This window comes from Aspergillus aculeatus, assembly GCF_001890905.1.
Source record: "Aspergillus aculeatus ATCC 16872 unplaced genomic scaffold ASPACscaffold_1, whole genome shotgun sequence".
NCBI classification, from domain to species: Eukaryota; Fungi; Ascomycota; class Eurotiomycetes; order Eurotiales; family Aspergillaceae; genus Aspergillus; species Aspergillus aculeatus.
The window spans coordinates 2,222,160-2,238,857 of NW_017962976.1; the positions used below are offsets into that span (position 1 = coordinate 2,222,160).

The 16,698-nt window shown below is 51.4% G+C and overlaps 4 protein-coding genes across 4 annotated transcripts; 2 read left to right on the forward strand and 2 right to left on the reverse strand.

The window, feature by feature from the left end:
* Positions 1-1,208: 1,208 nt before the first annotated feature.
* On the forward strand, positions 1,209-2,117 carry ASPACDRAFT_1851897 (uncharacterized protein; the record flags this gene model as incomplete). The annotated part of the gene is made up of 1 exon (XM_020197219.1): positions 1,209-2,117. The coding sequence occupies one exon, from the start codon at positions 1,209-1,211 to the stop codon at positions 2,115-2,117; it is 909 nt and encodes a 302-aa protein (XP_020061284.1).
* A 658-nt stretch (positions 2,118-2,775) lies between these two features.
* Positions 2,776-6,989, reverse strand: ASPACDRAFT_109952 (putative nicotinamide nucleotide transhydrogenase; the record flags this gene model as incomplete). Its single annotated transcript, XM_020195441.1, has 19 exons — positions 2,776-2,807; positions 2,861-2,935; positions 2,987-3,175; positions 3,225-3,393; positions 3,445-3,591; positions 3,641-3,774; positions 3,825-4,079; positions 4,132-4,302; positions 4,351-4,512; positions 4,558-4,698; positions 4,745-4,897; positions 4,949-5,404; positions 5,454-5,571; positions 5,626-5,886; positions 5,946-6,008; positions 6,062-6,065; positions 6,119-6,208; positions 6,262-6,817; positions 6,893-6,989. 19 exons carry the CDS (start codon positions 6,987-6,989, stop codon positions 2,776-2,778), a joined length of 3,273 nt encoding a protein of 1,090 aa, XP_020061285.1.
* A 1,965-nt stretch (positions 6,990-8,954) lies between these two features.
* On the forward strand, positions 8,955-11,263 carry ASPACDRAFT_21172 (putative amino acid permease; the record flags this gene model as incomplete). Its single annotated transcript, XM_020199006.1, has 10 exons — positions 8,955-9,071; positions 9,160-9,180; positions 9,238-9,286; positions 9,364-9,439; positions 9,497-9,722; positions 9,780-9,900; positions 9,972-10,315; positions 10,373-10,495; positions 10,569-10,971; positions 11,043-11,263. 10 exons carry the CDS (start codon positions 8,955-8,957, stop codon positions 11,261-11,263), a joined length of 1,701 nt encoding a protein of 566 aa, XP_020061286.1.
* A 435-nt stretch (positions 11,264-11,698) lies between these two features.
* On the reverse strand, positions 11,699-14,106 carry ASPACDRAFT_74474 (Zn(II)2Cys6 transcription factor). The gene is made up of 3 exons (XM_020204225.1): positions 13,127-14,106; positions 12,274-13,077; positions 11,699-12,216 (listed from the first exon to the last, which is right to left on the reverse strand). The coding sequence occupies exons 1-3, from the start codon at positions 13,928-13,930 to the stop codon at positions 12,103-12,105; spliced, it is 1,722 nt and encodes a 573-aa protein (XP_020061287.1). The 5' UTR covers positions 13,931-14,106; the 3' UTR covers positions 11,699-12,102.
* Between the last annotated feature and the right edge of the window lie 2,592 nt (positions 14,107-16,698).

Sequence of the window (16,698 nt, forward strand, 5' to 3'; positions counted from 1 at the left end):
GACAAGTGCCAATCGGATCTCTAAATCTGGTTCGGTAGTTGGCCGAGTACTCAGTAGTCCTGGGTAGTCCACCTATATGACGATCACGATACACACTGACGTACACTTGTATGCATGCAGTATTCGGATTTTGGGAGTCTTGCAGCTTGGGTAGGTTTTTCCATATTACGGAACGATACCAGTATGAAAAAAAAGTTGCCCAGGTCTTGCGGCTGTTAGTGTACTGTAGATCTTCCAGCAAGTATAGGTTGATGTGTGGGGGTTAGGAAAGAAGCATAGATGCTGAGGCTCGTTGGTATTCGGTCCTACATGGGTTCAGTTTGCGATAGCTGTAGACAGAGTATGACCAGGCATTTGCCGAAGCCATACTATGTAGTCCTCTGTCCTAGATCGAGCCGAAATTGATAGACCCCAGCACATTGTGCCAACAGATATCCGGGTGAGAGCTTCATTTGATACTGCATTGCAACCACCGTCCAGTTTGACTATATTAGAGCGCCCACCAGCGGAGAAGTTCCATGAAAACATCACCTGCAGTGTTGTCTGTCACGCACACAAACTATTTCCTCGTGCAAATGTGCCGTGTCTGCAGGTAGTTGACCAAACCTTGTAACTTATAGCGGACTTGAAGTATATCTGATCCTGTAGCATCGGCTAACTATACCAAACTTTTCCTTTGTGGCTATGCACTGACTGGCAAGAATGACATTTTCATGCAATAGTGCTTGTTGGTATTCCTTCAGCCACAGTGTGAAAGTGTGCAAGGATTGATATTGGAGCTTCCAAGAGAGATGCATCGTTAAACATGAGTAGTCAGCGGTAAGCAGGTCTACTACCCTCATTACTAGGATATGATCAAGTGCTTTGCAATAGTTGCTTTGTTCACCTTACCGAAGGCATTTCACCCTAACTGACAACATCTGCAGATATGCTCAGCATTCGAAAGATGAATAATGGAACAAAGAGATGAGAAGTATATCTCCAACAACTACTCTTTGTACCAAGTAATACTCATGAAATCTTTCTGGATACCACCGAAAAGAAAATACAATAGGAGTCTGCTACTGACTTGTATATAAGCCACAACACCACCAACGAACACATTCATTACAGCCCTCTTTCCACTATCCCCCAAATCACCAAGCATCATCAACCACTACTCCTCAAAGCTAAAAAAACCCCTAGACGGTAGATATCCAACGAACAAGATGGCCACGACCAAAACCGTGAAACAAGCCTTCCACACCGGCCTTCCCCGCTGCTACACCCCGACCCGCTACCGGCCCATAACAAAGGCGCCCCCACTGTCCACCCCAGAGGACGGCCACACCTACAAGCTCATCAAATGGATTCACGCGCAGACGTACCTGGACCAAGCGCGCAAGCGCTACACCGCGCTGACCACCCAGGACCGCAGCCTCCGCGACACTGAGCTCCCGACACTGACCCTGCCGGAACTCGCGACGGCCGAGGACGTCGGCCTGATGACGGAGGTCAACCTGATCCCCGGGGTGAAGCGTCTCGTCGAGGGCAGCTGGCTGGGCGGCGAGCTCGCCGGCCGCTTCACAAACGGGCCCTGGGGCGAGAAGCTGTACGTCTGGACCCTCCGGCTGGCGTGGGGGTTCAGCACCGACGTCGCCGTGCTGGTGATCAAGCCGCCGAACCAGGTGCGCGGGCAAGATTACTTTGGCGTCGTGGGCGGGGAGCGTCGGCGGGGTGATGACAATGCCGACGCCGACAACAAGAACGACAACGACAACGACAACACCACCACCACCACCAAAAACAACCCCATTCTAACCCACGGCCTTCAAGCCAACGCCATCCCCAACACCCAGCAAGCCAGGAAGTACGGCGCCGAGCAGGGCATCTCCCACGTCGCGCTGTTCGACTTCCAGCATCTGGTGCTGCTGGACCTGGACCTCAATGGCCACATGCGACAGAAAGAGAATCCCGGCGACAGCGACCTGATCCCCGATCTGCTCACGGTGACGTACTTCGACGAGCAGGGCCGCGATCTGGCAAACGGTGAGTGCTTCCATATGGTCCTCCTCGGGTTTGTGCTGAGCGCGATGGACCGCGTGCCCTCGTTGCTGCAGAATAAGTTGAAGCCGTGAGCTTCTGAGACGTCGGCCCCGCACCGGGTGCAAGAGGCGTAGTTCCCCCTCTCCCCGGGCCTACGGACGTAATTTCGTATTCTGATCCGGTGGTGGTGGAGCTTCAATAATGATCTGCCACCCACTGGTGTCTTGTAGTTCTGATTAAATGTTAAAAGATTATATCATAAATGTATTGTTCAAGTATGTACTCGGTTTAGAGGGAATGCAACCGTCCAAATATGATTGATTGTGAGTGAAAGTTGCTTGAAGTCATAATGTGTTTTACGGAGGGGGCACCTGTGGAAGCACCATGTCAATACTGAATCTCCTGATGCCAGTGACCTTGGGCCCGATCAGAATGTGAATGACTCGCCCCAATCTTAGCCAGGAGTCTGCCGACATCAATAGACTTCAATATCTCAAGTGGTGGTCGTGTCGCCTCAATGAAAAACCGCGGCTCTGTAATGCGAAGTAGTCTGCTGGCGATAATAATAGCTACGAATGGAAGCGTTGACAAGATTGGAGCACGTTATGAGGTCTTCTCCATGTCTGATGCACTAGGTACATCCTATACTGTCCGAAATGATTGCGATATCGGAGATTCCTGGCCCAATTATGAGTTGTCCATCCCACCTTGACGCGTTGCGATGTTCATTCATAAATCCGTCGAAAGAATCTATTTGCGCGCTTCTATGGCGCTCTTGATAGCTACGAAGCGTTAGCAGAAGTCGACAACAGATATCATCGACGAATATACTAACCATCACAAGAAGTCTTCGCATCCCCAAACAGCATCTTGGTCCCAGGCATATAGAACATCGGGTTTGGTACGTCAGCTATCCCATGATTAGTATGATCTCATCTATTCAAGAAACAAAGAACCCTACCGTATCCGCTAGACATTCCACGCTTCATCACAATCACCTCTTTGCTCTTCCATGCATGCAGCACGGGCATACCCGAAATGGGCGAGTCAGGTTCCAGAGCAATCGGGTTGACGGTGTCATTTGCGCCAATGACCAGAGTCAAGTCCGTGTCGGGAAAGTCGTCATTGATCTCATCCATCTCGAGCACAACTGTGCCGAATCAGTCACTGGAACTAGGTAAACCAAGACGGGAACTTACTATCATAAGGTACAGAGGCCTCTGCAAGGAGCACGTTGCACTGTCCGGGCATTCTTCCTGCGACGGGATGAATGGCAAAGCGCACTTTGACGCCCTTAGAGCGTAGCATGTTAACAATCTCCGCGAGGGCATACTGCGCCTTTGCCACCGCCATGCCGTACCCGACAACCTGTTACAGCGGTCAGCCAAGCTCATAGTCAGGGGAAACGGGAAGACACACGATAATAACGCTTTCCGCATTTGAGAGTGCCTCGGCAGTATCGTCCACGGTAGCCTGGGTTACTTGGCCTTCGATTTTCTTTGCTTGTTGAGGAGCAGCGATTCCGCCGAACAACACATTTGTTAAAGATCGATTCATCGCAACGCACTAGATCACGTCAGAAAAGCTCCATGATTGTGAAAGCTCAGTCACTGACCATGATGTATGACAAAATGGAGCCACTGACTCCGATCAAGGAGCCCACGCTGGTGAGAAGTGGATTGTTGAGCATGAATCCCTCGGCTACCAAGGCGAAACCTGAGTATGCATTGAGTACAGTGATGACCACAGCTACGGTCTGTCAGCTAAGCAGCCACAATGTCTGCCGATGTCTGACTTACGCATGTCAGCTCCTCCGATAGCAGCAGTCGTGGTATAACCCTTCAGGAAACTGAGTACAGTATTCGCACCCAAACATGTCGCAGCGATAATTGGTGATGCGGGTGCCATCGTCACGAAGGCCCCCATGGTGGCCACATTAGTCCCAAGCAGACTTGCATTGATCAAATGTCGCCCTGGAAGTATTGTGGGTCGTGAAGACATGCGGCCGGCAAGTTTTAGGAAAGCGACGATCGAGCCCGTAAAGGTGACACCACCTGCTCTAGTTAGCAAGGACTCTGCCCAATAGACGGGTATGCGATCTCTCACCAATGAGAACACCAAGATATGCTGTCACCATGTGTAAGGTTGAGATGTGTGAAACATCCACCATCACACTGCCAATGCTTGTGAGCACGGCCGCCAATCCAACAACTGAATGCAAGGCAGCAACAGTTTGAGGTAGGCCCGTTGGCGTAATGCGACGACCAATTAGTGCACCTAGAAATCATCAACACCACAACTTCCAGAACATGGCGAAGGACATACCAACGAGCGAGCCCACACCTGCCACGATGCCGAATTGCGTCAAGACCTCGGAAGAGAAGCCAACAGCGGCAAGAGAAGCAAGGATTCCGGCGCCAACCCCTAGGATACCAAGAATGTTCCCGCGTCTGGCAGTTTGCTGAGAAGCAAGTCCAGAGATAGAAGCTAACGCAATCAGCACTGGCACAATAGATACATGATGATACTTACCAATGCAGAGAAGACTGCTGACGAGGTACCCAGCTTGAACCAGTCCAGCCATCCCGGTACTGGCAGCAGCAACAAAGCCGCCACCAAACAAGACACCCGGAATAGCATAAAGCCAAGGGTATTCCGGTGGATCGGTAGGCCCTAAATATGGTCAGAAGACTTCTCGTGGGAGAGGTGAACCACTGACGTTTAAACATGTCCAGCATGCGCTTGGTAATCACAAAGCCCCCAGAGATGTTCATGAAGGCCATTGAGACCGAAGCAGCTCCTAGTGCTTCTGGAATCGTGCTGGGCATATACCCTCCACCCATTATGAAGAATCCTCCAACACCAACCATACCTTGGAATCATTAGTACTATGATCTGACTGGAGAGGCTATGGCTGACTTACCAGAAATCGCATTGGTAACACTCATCAACGGGGAATGGAGAGCTGGTGCGACACCCCACACAGCACGATAGCCAACGAGTCCAGCAAGTCCAAAGGTCATCAGGTTACCCATAAACACAGGTCCGGTGGCCTTGCCTAATGCAAGAGCTGTTCCCATACCAGCGGTGGTAGTAGCAACCTGACGGGTCACCTTCTGCCAAGGTGTTACTGCCAGCTCTGCTTGCTCCTTTGTAGGCAGAGCTGCCTCGGGCTTTGGAGCAGGGGGCGGTGCTGAGCGTGGCGCCGGCGGCAAGATCTTTCCGTCCATGGTTACGATTGAACCGCGAACAACCTCATCTGAAAGGTCTATACCGAAGGATTTCTCTCGAGGGGCTATTGAGAGAAGGAACTTGGTGATGTTGTTAGAGTACAGGGTCGATGACTGCGTTGGCAAGCGTGACGGCAGATCAGTATATCCTAACGTAGTTAGTTCATACGTACTCCATAGCATTTTGGGTAGACAGACCAATGATAGTAACATCCTTGTATTTGGTTAATTGTCCGGGAACCGTCGCTTCACAGTTGCCGCCAGCCTCTGCGGCAAGATCCACGATCACCGAGCCAGGTTTCATTGCCGCGACCATCTAACATCAGAGGGTAAGCAAGTTGTTCGATGAATGTATGATGTCTATCCTTACCTCCTTGGTAATCAGCTTAGGTGCAGGCTTTCCAGGAATGAGAGCTGTAGTAACTATAATGTCCACCTCTCGGCACTGTTCCATAAAAAGTTTCATCTCCGCTTCAATGAATTCTTTGGACATCTCTTTAGCGTAGCCATCTTGACCGGAGCCGTCCTCCTGTATGTCGACTTCAATGAACTCGGCCCCAAGAGACTGGACCTGTTCACGAACGGCGGGCCGGGTGTCGAAACCACGAACAATAGCGCCCAGTCTCCGAGCCTAGGACACTATTTGTCGGTATTTGAAGCTAGTAGAATCCGTGATCACGTAGTGCTTACCGATGCAATTGCACTCAAGCCAGCCACGCCAGCACCGATAACCAGCACTTTGCCAGGGGGTATCTAGCGACTATTTAGCACGACACGTAGTCAATCCGTTACGTGAGCAATATCACCTTTCTACCATCAACAACGTTAGTGCATGGACATTAATGATGGGACGTGTCGCCTACCCAGCAGCAGTGGCCTGCCCGGTCAAAAATCGACCGAAGTGATTTGAAGCTTCTAGAACCGCTTTGTACCCGGCGATGTTGGCCATAGAGCTATTCAGACATTGTCAGTAATTGGGAACAGCTTCCAACATAACCTTACGCACCTCAGCGCATCGAATATTTGCGCGCGAGAGATCCGGGGTATCATGTCCATAGCAAAAGAGGTCACACCACGTGCGGCAAGTTCTTCCACCAGTGGCTTATTCTGTGCTGGGTACAGAAACGAGACAATCGTACTTCCTTGGCGCAGGTCCCGAACTTCATTGTTGAGACCCTGGAGTTGAGGGCCTCGGACCTTCAGCACGATCTGACTCTGAGACCAAATGGTGTTGCGGTCCACCAATACCGCACCAGCTTCTTCGTAGGCTTTATCTAGGAACTCGGCATTCTCGCCGGCCCCGCGCTCGACCAGAACACGCGAGAAGCCTTTCTTGAGCAAGAGAGCAACATTCTGTGGGGTGATGGCAACGCGTCGTTCGTTTGGGAAGATTTCACGCGGAACGCCAACGGTCAACGAGGAGTAAGGAGTGACTGGGATAGCGGGGGATTCGGAAGCACTACTCGCATGTCTTCGGGAGGTCTTTTGTAAGGCTCCGGTGAGTAGCGAGGCGGAGTAATTGTATCCGAGCGCATGCGAAGGGATTCGGATTGATGACACCACTATCGATCTCAAGTAACATTAGCAACCCTGCCACAAAGCTTGAACGGCACACAGTGAAAGTGAGAGCCACATGCCTGGCTGCAGAAGGCAAAGCAGCGATCTCCCAGGATAGGTGCTCGAAGCAGCCTGGCAAGGCCGAAAGGCCAGGCGCAGGTACACGGGCACACTCATTGTCGCACTCGGTAGATTAGGTAGCAAATGGCGGGATCCTGGGCAGTTGCATGTCCGGAGTCGGCTCAATGACGAGTGCCTCGCGGGAAATGGCGTCCAGGCAGCATAGATGGTGTAACGCTGAAGGATGATGGGAGTCACCGCGGTGAATAAAGGGTCTACCGTAAGGTTCGCTTTACCAGAACAAAGAGCTTAAGAATGATCCAACCAAGTGTGCAAATTTGCAAATAGAGGGAAGATTGAGTGGTAAAGCTTATGGCTTTGAAAGACAAATGAGTGGTTCTGGGCGGTTAAAATAGAAGAGGAGACGGATGATGGGCATTGCGGGGGAGGCCAGGTTCGACGCGCGCAAGGGATGGGCGGGAAAACCAGCGACCATTCTTCCACAAGTCTGATGTTAAGTGAGTGATGGATGGATATGCGGTTCGGATAATCGGTATAGTATTCCATCGGATCGCCCGATGACACGGTGCCGCGGGGGATGTGACGGTGGAGAGATTGTCGGCATAAAATGAGGGGAAGCTCGCGTGGGGAAGGCGCCTTGATTGGCAATGAGAGCTTGTTGGCCGCGACACTTGGCGGGGGATGACCTGGTTGTTTATGCTCCGACTTGACTGTCAACCTGGTAGTCGTTTAGGCTATTCGGGGCACGACATGATAAGATCCATAATATTCTACAGCATATCCTAGATGACAACCCTACTAGAAGAGATATTGAAGAAAAAAAACAATCCCAGGCAGACTTATCCAACGCCGGCATGAATTCCGAACTTACCATGGCTTGTCGCATACAAACTGTGAGTGTATGCTGGAGCAGTTTGTACTGTTTGTACTGTACAGGTGACATTGTCGGGTATGGTTTAGCCGGGCCTTGATGCCTGAGGCTCGAAGCCGTCGACTTAGACTCCTTGATCTTCGAGTTCATGAGATTGATTCAAATTAAGTCTATCTCTTGTCAATATGAGAAGCACATTGTCGGATCAGAGTTCTTGCGACAATCATGCCCTGCAAATTTTGGCAGCAGCAGCAATCAAAAAAGAAAAAGCATTTACGCAGTCCGGTATAGGAGCCGCGCACGGATTTTTTCCTGAAAGCTCCACCGGCAGTGGACCCCGCTGGGATTTGATCACGGAATGATGTCGTTGCCCTCCTCGTGCTTCCTTGCTTGCCTTGCCCACCAACGATCAGTCTCGACTTAGTGACTCACAAAAAGCGTCGCTTCATTCCACTCCGTAGAGGCTATGATGAAAAAAAAAAAGCTGAATATTTACGAGGCCTTATCCCTCGCCCTTAATATCATAATGGTAACTACCAGGCACTTGCTGGTCATGTTGAAGTACGGCTAGAATGGATCTGAAAACGGGGCCAACACGATGCTACCAAACCTACAACCTGCCTTAAAGTTCCCTCGTTGAGACCCACGGTGGTCTCATCCTGCCATGTACAACTGCTGATTGGAATCCTGGCTAAGAAGTGGAGAGTGCAGCTTGAGCTTCTATTTCTTCGCTCCCTCACCTGACGGCTCTTGCGGAGCAGACATCTCCGGACTCAATCAAGCCTTCGCGATCGCCTTCGAATCACCCACAAAAAAGGTATTCTCTGTAGAGGTAACACCACGTTCGACCTGCGTAAACTGTCGGCTTGCATGGAATCTTATATGTAGTGAAATTTGTCGGAACCCCGTCGGAACCTTATACTGGTTCCTTAAGTTCCTTATAAGGTCTGGCCTGTTACCCGCTCAAACTCTTTTGGAAGTCTTTTCTGCTATTCGTTGGATCTTGTTGGCGGCTTACCTGGTGGGGTTGCCGGTTCCTGGCAAATCTCAATTCACTTCTATCAGCAAATTTCACCCGCCTTCCAGTTGAAAAGAATCAACTCTTTCTCTTCTTTCTTTCTTCTGGTCTGGTATAAACACACACCCAGCGCTCGGTGTTGAATTCGCTCGGCCTTGGTAACATCCCGACCATGGCTACTCCGGCGCATCAGGACCAGTCGCAGCTGGTGGTTGACCCCAACACACTTCCTGTCGAAGCCGAACCCGTCAGAAGTCAGACTGAATCTCACGAAGATGCGAAACTTTTGGTAAGTGTCGCGTCTAAAAATCTCCGGAATTGTATAGCGCATTAAAGGGAAAAAAACTGCGGACTCCAATGCTAACACACTTGAACAGAAGTCAATGGGCTACAAGCCAGTTAGTACTGGTCATTGACCCACATGGAAAACGGTAACCGCTTATACATCTGAACAGGTCCTGCATAGAACATACACTCTGGTTGAGAACTTCTCAACGACATTCGGTAAGGCAATCTACGCCCCGACCGGTGCATTTAGCATGATTCCATCTAGTTCCGCATGCTAACCTCGCAATTGACAGCTGCGTTGTACTTTGTTGGAGGTGTGCGGGTCACATTCAGCACCGGTATCGCAGCAGGCGGTAACCTGGCTTACTGGTGAGAGAGCTATCAACATCCCAATGACACGGCCTGGTGGCTCATGCTTCCACACAGGACGAGTTACCTGGTAACCATGGTCTTCACTTACATTACTGCTGCGGTCATTGCAGAAGTATGTTCGGCTTCTCCGTCTGCAGGATCCATCTACCTCTGGGCCGCAGAGGCGGGAGGCCCTCGGTTCGGTAGACTCCTGGGCTTCGTTGTTGCATGGTGGAGTACCACTGCATGGACGACGTTCTGCGCCAGCAACACTCAAGCTGCCGTGAACTACATGCTTTCCGTATGTGTCATTCACACCCCCAATCCATTGATTTCAGGTGCTGACCAAACACGACAGGAGTTGACTGTCTTTAATGTCGACTTTCCGAAAGACACCTCCAGCGTCAAGTTCCGCGCCGTACAGTGGATCTGCACAGAGATCCTCCTGGCATTGGCCGCGCTCCTGAACTATCTGCCGCGTATGTTGAACCTCCCCTGCCCCTCTAAGGTGCGGTAGGCACACCCCCAGACTAACCCAGGATCCTTCTAGCCCGTGCATACAAATGGGTCTTCTACTGCTCGTCCCTCATCGTCCTACTGGACTTCTTCCTCAACCTAATCTGGCTGCCCATCGGAGCCGCCAACACCTGGGGCTTCCGCACGGCGGAGGAGGCCTTCATGTCCACGTACAACGGCACCGGCGCCCCTGCAGGCTGGAACTGGTGTCTGTCCTACCTCGCGACGGCCGGTATCTTGATCGGATTCGACGCTTCCGGTCATGTCGCCGAGGAGACCAAGCACGCCTCCGTCACCGCCGCCCGCGGTATCTTCTGGAGCACCGTAGTCAGTGGCATTGGCGGGCTTGCGACGATCATCCTCTTCTTGTTCTGCGCGGTAAGCTCTCCACCGCCAACCCCAAAGCAAACCCCACTAACTAATCTCTTTCACCAGCCCGACGCAGACACGCTCTTCTCCTTCGGCTCCCCGCAGCCCTTCGTGCCCCTCTACGCCGTCGTACTCGGCAAGGGCGGCCACATCTTCATGAACATAATCTGCATCGTCGCCCTGTGGCTGGTACGTGCCCCCTTAGCCCCGAACCCCTCCCTCTCCACCAACCCTTCTAACCAAAAAACTTTTTGAGGAACAGAACACAGCAATCGCCATCCTCGCCGCCTCGCGCCTGGTCTTTGCCGTCGCGCGCGACGGCGTCCTCCCCTTCTCGCACTGGGTGTCGCAGGTCAAGAACGGCCAGCCGCGCAACGCGGTCATCGTGGTCTGGGGCGTGGCGGCCCTGATCTCGTGCACCCTGCTGCCGTCAGACGTGGCCTTCACCTCGCTGGTCTCCGCCGCGGGCGTCCCCAGCGCCGCCGCCTACGGGCTGATCTGCCTGGGCCGGCTGCTGTGCACGCCCGACCGGTTCCCCAAACCGGAGTGGAGTCTGGGCCGCCTCAGCAAGCCCTTCCAGTTCATCGGCGTCTTCTGGAACGCCTGGGTCGTCGCCATTCTCTTCTCGCCCTACGAGTTCCCCGTCACCGGAGCGAATTTGAACTGTATGTCCTGTCTCCCCATTCGATCTTGAATCACCAGTTTGTTCGCGGTACGGGAACTAATGCAAACTCAGACGCCCCCATCATCATGGCCGGTGTGACCATCTTCGCCCTGATCTCCTACTGGGTCACCCCGGAAAGCGCGTGGTTGCCGATCGATCGCATTTCGCATTTCATCGATAGTAAAGGGGCGGTGCAGAGCTCGGTTGAGGAGGTTGGCGTGAGTAGCACCAGTCATGGTGGTGGTGCTCGTGCGCTGAATGGCGATCGCCCTTCTTCGGAGACGGCTGAGTAATAGGCGAAAAAGTGGTGGATTCCGCGGCGGACTATGTTTCAGTTGCGGCGGACGTTTTGAGATAATTTCCGGTCTGATCTTGTCCCTGACAAACTGCAAGAGGGGGAGAAAGCAAAAATTAAAAAGTTCATATGGTATGGTGGGAGTGAAGGAAGGAGGAGGGTGGAAAAAATACGAAGAAAGGTATGGGTTGGTCGGTTCATGTGTATAATTACTTGTAGATATCTAGATGATGCATTAGAAGGCATCTTGGCGTGGAATGTTTCATCTTGGCGATTTTATGCTCCTTCTGTGTTTTAAGATGTAGTGTACAAGGAACTATTCAAGCATCCGGATAGATTGAGAAGGCTTGAAGAAGAAATGATGCTCTCAATTCATGTCAGTGGTGTCTATTTGAGTTTCTCAGAACTTGACTATGAGCAAAACCTATGGTTAGGGTGTTTATATTATCAAGAATGCAATGAGGTGTTGGATACATTATTTCACCATCTTCTATGTAATATCGGAATCCTGTATGTGCCGTCTATACACCGCGGTATGTGCAGGGTGACAAATCCAAACAATCTATCCCGCTGCGCGTGCTGATCCAATCCGAAAGACCTGTAAACATTACAAGTGTAGCAAACCAAAGGGTCCAGCCCTATCCGACCAAGCGCCTCTTAACCCGATAAACGCCGTCCGATACAATCGAGTCCCCGCTAAATATGTCATAGAAACCAAAAAAATAATGTCACCCGACCATGGTTCGTAAGATATGAAGTCGAAGGAACGCTCGGGCATCATAGTTCCCGATGTGAAATCGTAAGTGAAAAATTATAAGAGTGACGAGAAGGGCGTGATTATGGAAGAAGAATGGATGAACGGATGTCATCCATTGATTCGACCCATCCTTCGGGGAAGGCACGCTGCTTGAACCATGCTTTCTCCAACTCTTCCAGGCCTCGATCGACATTCTGGACCATTGTAAGTATTTCACTAACAATATAATGCAAGACTGGTGGAGGACATACCTTGAAACCATACCGCTGGAGTTCGGTCATTGTCTGTCGTACATATTTTTGTTCATGTTCGTTTCGTGTCTCATGTCCCGCGGTAAACAGGGGCCATAGTGCCGCCAGTTGTCCCACGTCTTTGGCGAGCTTTCCAATTAGGGCTAAGATTCGCGATGCAAGCATGTCCAGTAGTGGCCTTTGGGACGGACGATCGGGTCGTCCTGCCGCTCCCACACGGTGGAGGAATATGTTAGTGGCTTTTTCGTAAGCCTCGATGCATCCCGCGTATTCGAGAACATCGGGATAAGGATATTGCTGTAAGCTCGTATCATCTAACCCGCCTAGGCTTTGAAGAGCGTCAGGAGCGTTCAAACGCCATTGCACTAAACGCTGCAGCAGTTCGTGATAGACAAGGTCTTCTTGCTCAAGCGACATGAGGCCATCGTGTTTAGCTTTTCCGAAGGCACTAATTGCTGCTTGAATTTCCATCATCACCGACCAACATTGGCGCAGCTCCACCAATAAGTGGTTGTAGGCGGGAGGCTCGGGAGACAGACTTGGAGTACCAAGATTGTACTCCCAGCCCCCTCCATGTGTTCTCCAATAACTACCTTCTACCACTGTGCCTTCGCTGGTGGCACATGCTCCAGCGACGTCGAGGTATGAAAGAAGAGAAACAAGGAATGGTCGGATCGGGTGATTGATTTCAGCGAGCCGCTTGGCTTCTTTCGCAGGGTCGTCATTGGCGGAGAACAAGATTCGGTAAATCTCGCGGGCTCCCTTGAGATGGATAGCCCAGTTGTGATTTTGAGAATCCATCATCTAACCAGTCAGCACGAAAGACAGGTACGCAAGCCTGCGATGGACGTACCTCGAACAAAGACAGCAATAGACAAGTGGCGAGGTCGGTGAGCCGGACACTCTGGTCTGGCTCGGTGTAGCGAGTCCTGAAGGACTTGACGACTTCACCGTAGTTGCTCATGGCCTGTTGAAAATGCTTGTTTCGTTGCTGTCCTTTGGAAGTATTGGCGAGATGCAGTGCTCCCATAGCCTGCATGGCACTAGCCATGGACGGTGAGGACCGGGCGAGGTCCGGGAAAAACCGCCGATAGGGATTGATGTTGATCGAATTGTCGTAAATGAGCAACAAGGTAGCGACTTGATCGACAAAGTGTGTGTAATAGCGGCCCTCAACACAGTCGAGAGACGAAGATATAAACTCGGCTGGGGAGATCGGCTCCTGGAAACGGTATTTTATGGGTTTGAAGTCTGAAACAGTTGTTGGAGACACCACCAGTGCCTCGAAAGGCTCCTCATTCTCTTTCGACTCCTGCTTCACCTCTTGTGGTGTCGGGGAAGTCGATTTCTTGTCTCGTTTTTTCGTGGGCGCAGTCATGGATTCGGAAGTAGCCGGTGGCGGCCCGTAGACCTTGAAAGTCATGCGGCCCTGCGTCCCATCGCACTCGAGACCCAACCGAGTACAATTCTTGCACGACGGCGACGCTTCGTCGCAGCGCACATGGCGACGACGGCAGGTTGAACATCCGGTAAACCCCCGGTGATGCCATCTCCGGACCCGCTTTCGTTTCTCAGGCACAGCAGCGGCTGCGGGAAGCTGGGGCTGTGCGGGGAGAGGAGGCTTCCCCGGGGCACACACCAAAGTCTGAACCTCCATATCTAAGGTCTCGAGTTGAATTGGCGACAATATGGCGGGGGGAAGATATCCATGAGACAGAGCGAAGGACGGGGAGAGGTCCGACCGAAATTCCAAGCCAGACTGCGCGGGACGTTCACCAGTGTAGCATTCAGCGGCGGGGTTTCGCAATCGGAACGGTCGTTGATGGGAATCGAAAATAGGAGCGGACAGATAAGGAGTAGGTAGTAAAAGAGCGAGTACTGGATTGTCAAGAGGATGCAAGTCCGAATATCGATTGAGCAGAAATGAAGTGGAGAGGGATTGGTTGTGAATGAAGAAAGGATAAAAATAAGAATAGGAATAGGAATAGAAATTGAATGATCGACAAGCGTTGGGAAGGGGGGAAGGTCGAGATCGGATCCGATTATTATTAAGAAGCCAGTCGAACCATCGGGTCGGTTGAGGGAGTTGGAGTGAGCGAGTGTCCGGGGGGGCAAATAATCTGAAGGCGGCGAAAGATCAAGTCAAAGGCCGGGGAGGGACCGAGTGGGGAGAGAACTAAGAGTGCCAGAGGGAGGGGAATTCAAAGAGGGGTGAGGGGGAAGGGAATGAAAGAGAGAGATGGAACTCTGGTCGGGCAAATAATAATGCAATTGAAATTGATTAACTGCAGGTGAGACCAACTACCGACTTGGCTTATGTCTGTCTGTCTGAGACTCTTGAGTCTTAAGTCGGTCAAGTCTAAGTCTAGCACTGGTTCTTTTTTTTTTTCTACCTTTAGCTACATTTAGTCTATTCGCATCGTTTCTCTTTGTGTTGTCAGTAATACTACTAGTTGATTAGCAACTTAGCATACGCATACTTAATACGTAGCTAAAGTGCTCAAGAGATCTGGATGAGCGATTGGGAGCAATGGAACCCATACCCACTTTCTCCCACCTCCCCTCCCCAATCAATCCGCAGATCCTCCAATCTAGAGACATGGTCCGGCGTAGTAATCCTCCTTCTTCTCTGCCTCTAATTCGTTTTCGCCCCCTCTCCTCTCCTTTCCATCGAACATATCCTTTGTAAGTGATAGTACGTACCTCTCTTGTGTCCTGATTGCTAGTATGAACTACTTCTTCTTTTTGTTCTAGGGAAGCAATGCGAAGAGGGATTCTCGCAAATTTGCCAGCTGCACACTAAGTTACCCTAACTACAGTCACCGACGCAACGCTGGACAAGACGGAGGCTGCAGATCAACCCTAATGGTGGATCGGATGCCTGATGATCGGACATGGTCACCCTTTCTTCGGAACGCAACTCTGGCCCCAAAAGACTAAAGCTTTCTTTTTTTTAGGTTCTCCTGCTCGAAAATCACGCACTGAGGACGGTCCAGTCGCTGCTAGCCTCCAGCAGCTCCTCCTACCACACTTTGGAGGAGGTCTTGCAAACCTACCAAGAATTGGTAGCCCGCAACGACTGGCTTTCCTGTCTTTCCCGGATCTCCACTCCGATCCACTCGTGCCTTGGGTTCAGCGGCAGAAGATTGAGGTTGCGGGCGACTGGCCAAGCCTGTCCTCAGTGTCCTGCCAGAAATCTCCGTGCTTCCGATAACAATGGAGCTAGTCAAAACTAGACCTGCGCCCCAAGAGAATTCTTGGAGAAATCAGTCAGTCATCCAGGAGTTCAACTATCCAAGACCCAACGGATTTGCGCGAAAAGGCAACTAGTTTCCTCCTTTCTCGATTGCCAAGCACTTGACTGGAAACTCTCTTCCTTGGCCGCTCCATTCGATCCAGTTGTCCCCCTCGTGCAACTTGATCTCAGTCGCTTGTTAACAAGCTTGTCCCTGTCCGCTCCCTGTTTATATTCCAGGCGTCATATAGCCTGGAGCATCGTCATTTCGTCCAGTCAATAGATCGTCCCGCAATCGCTCGGACTTGCCCAACGAGTCCCCGTACAATCGATCTTGCTCCTCGACAGAGGCTTCCTGATTGTGGAATTGCCTCAACCACTCCGACGGCTGTACATTCCGTAGACTTCGATCCAAAAGCACGCTTCTTACTGCGCTTGAGTTAGAAAGGTTTTCAGCCCCCCTTGCGGAAAATCACGACTCCATTCTGGTGTGGGACGGGTGGTCCCGCCGTACCCCGTGCACTACCGTCAGAGGCCAGCGAAAGAAAACTTCGTCGTCTTGCATAGTCCCATTTTCCCAGATTGTTCGATCCGACGAAGTCAGCTCCTTTGACCTACCAATCATTGGTGACGTCCGATGACAGGTTTGTGGTCGATGTCAGTGGCCCCAGGGTCTTTGCATGATGTGCGAGAAGGCGATTCAAAAGACAGCGATTTCCTCCGTTTTCGTCTCCATACCGACGGTTCTCACACACCCCGTTCCATGGACTGGGTCGAGTTCTCGATGCAATGGATAAAAGAGGCAGTGATCATAGAGCCACTTTGTAGCAAACGACCATAACGTGTCAGAGGTTGGACCCTGTTCGACTAACTAGATTCTCATGTCACCAAGGAGGCAACTAGACTACCTCTCGAACGATCCCAGGGCTAACCCCAATCCACCATCTACACAAACCCACCTGCTTAGGTAGCATCGCATTGTTCCGGATGGGCCAGCACGCACTAGAAGTTTAATCCCGGACCGGTTTGACAGAATAGTGACTCGTCCAATGCTTATTACAGAGACAGAAGATCACTACATCGGCCGCCGGCCCAAATTCCGCCCCTCTCTCTTCCCCCTCCCCTTAACGGAAGTAAACGGGGCATATCAGAAGATGCATTAGCTAGTAAACTCAAATCGACATCCCGCT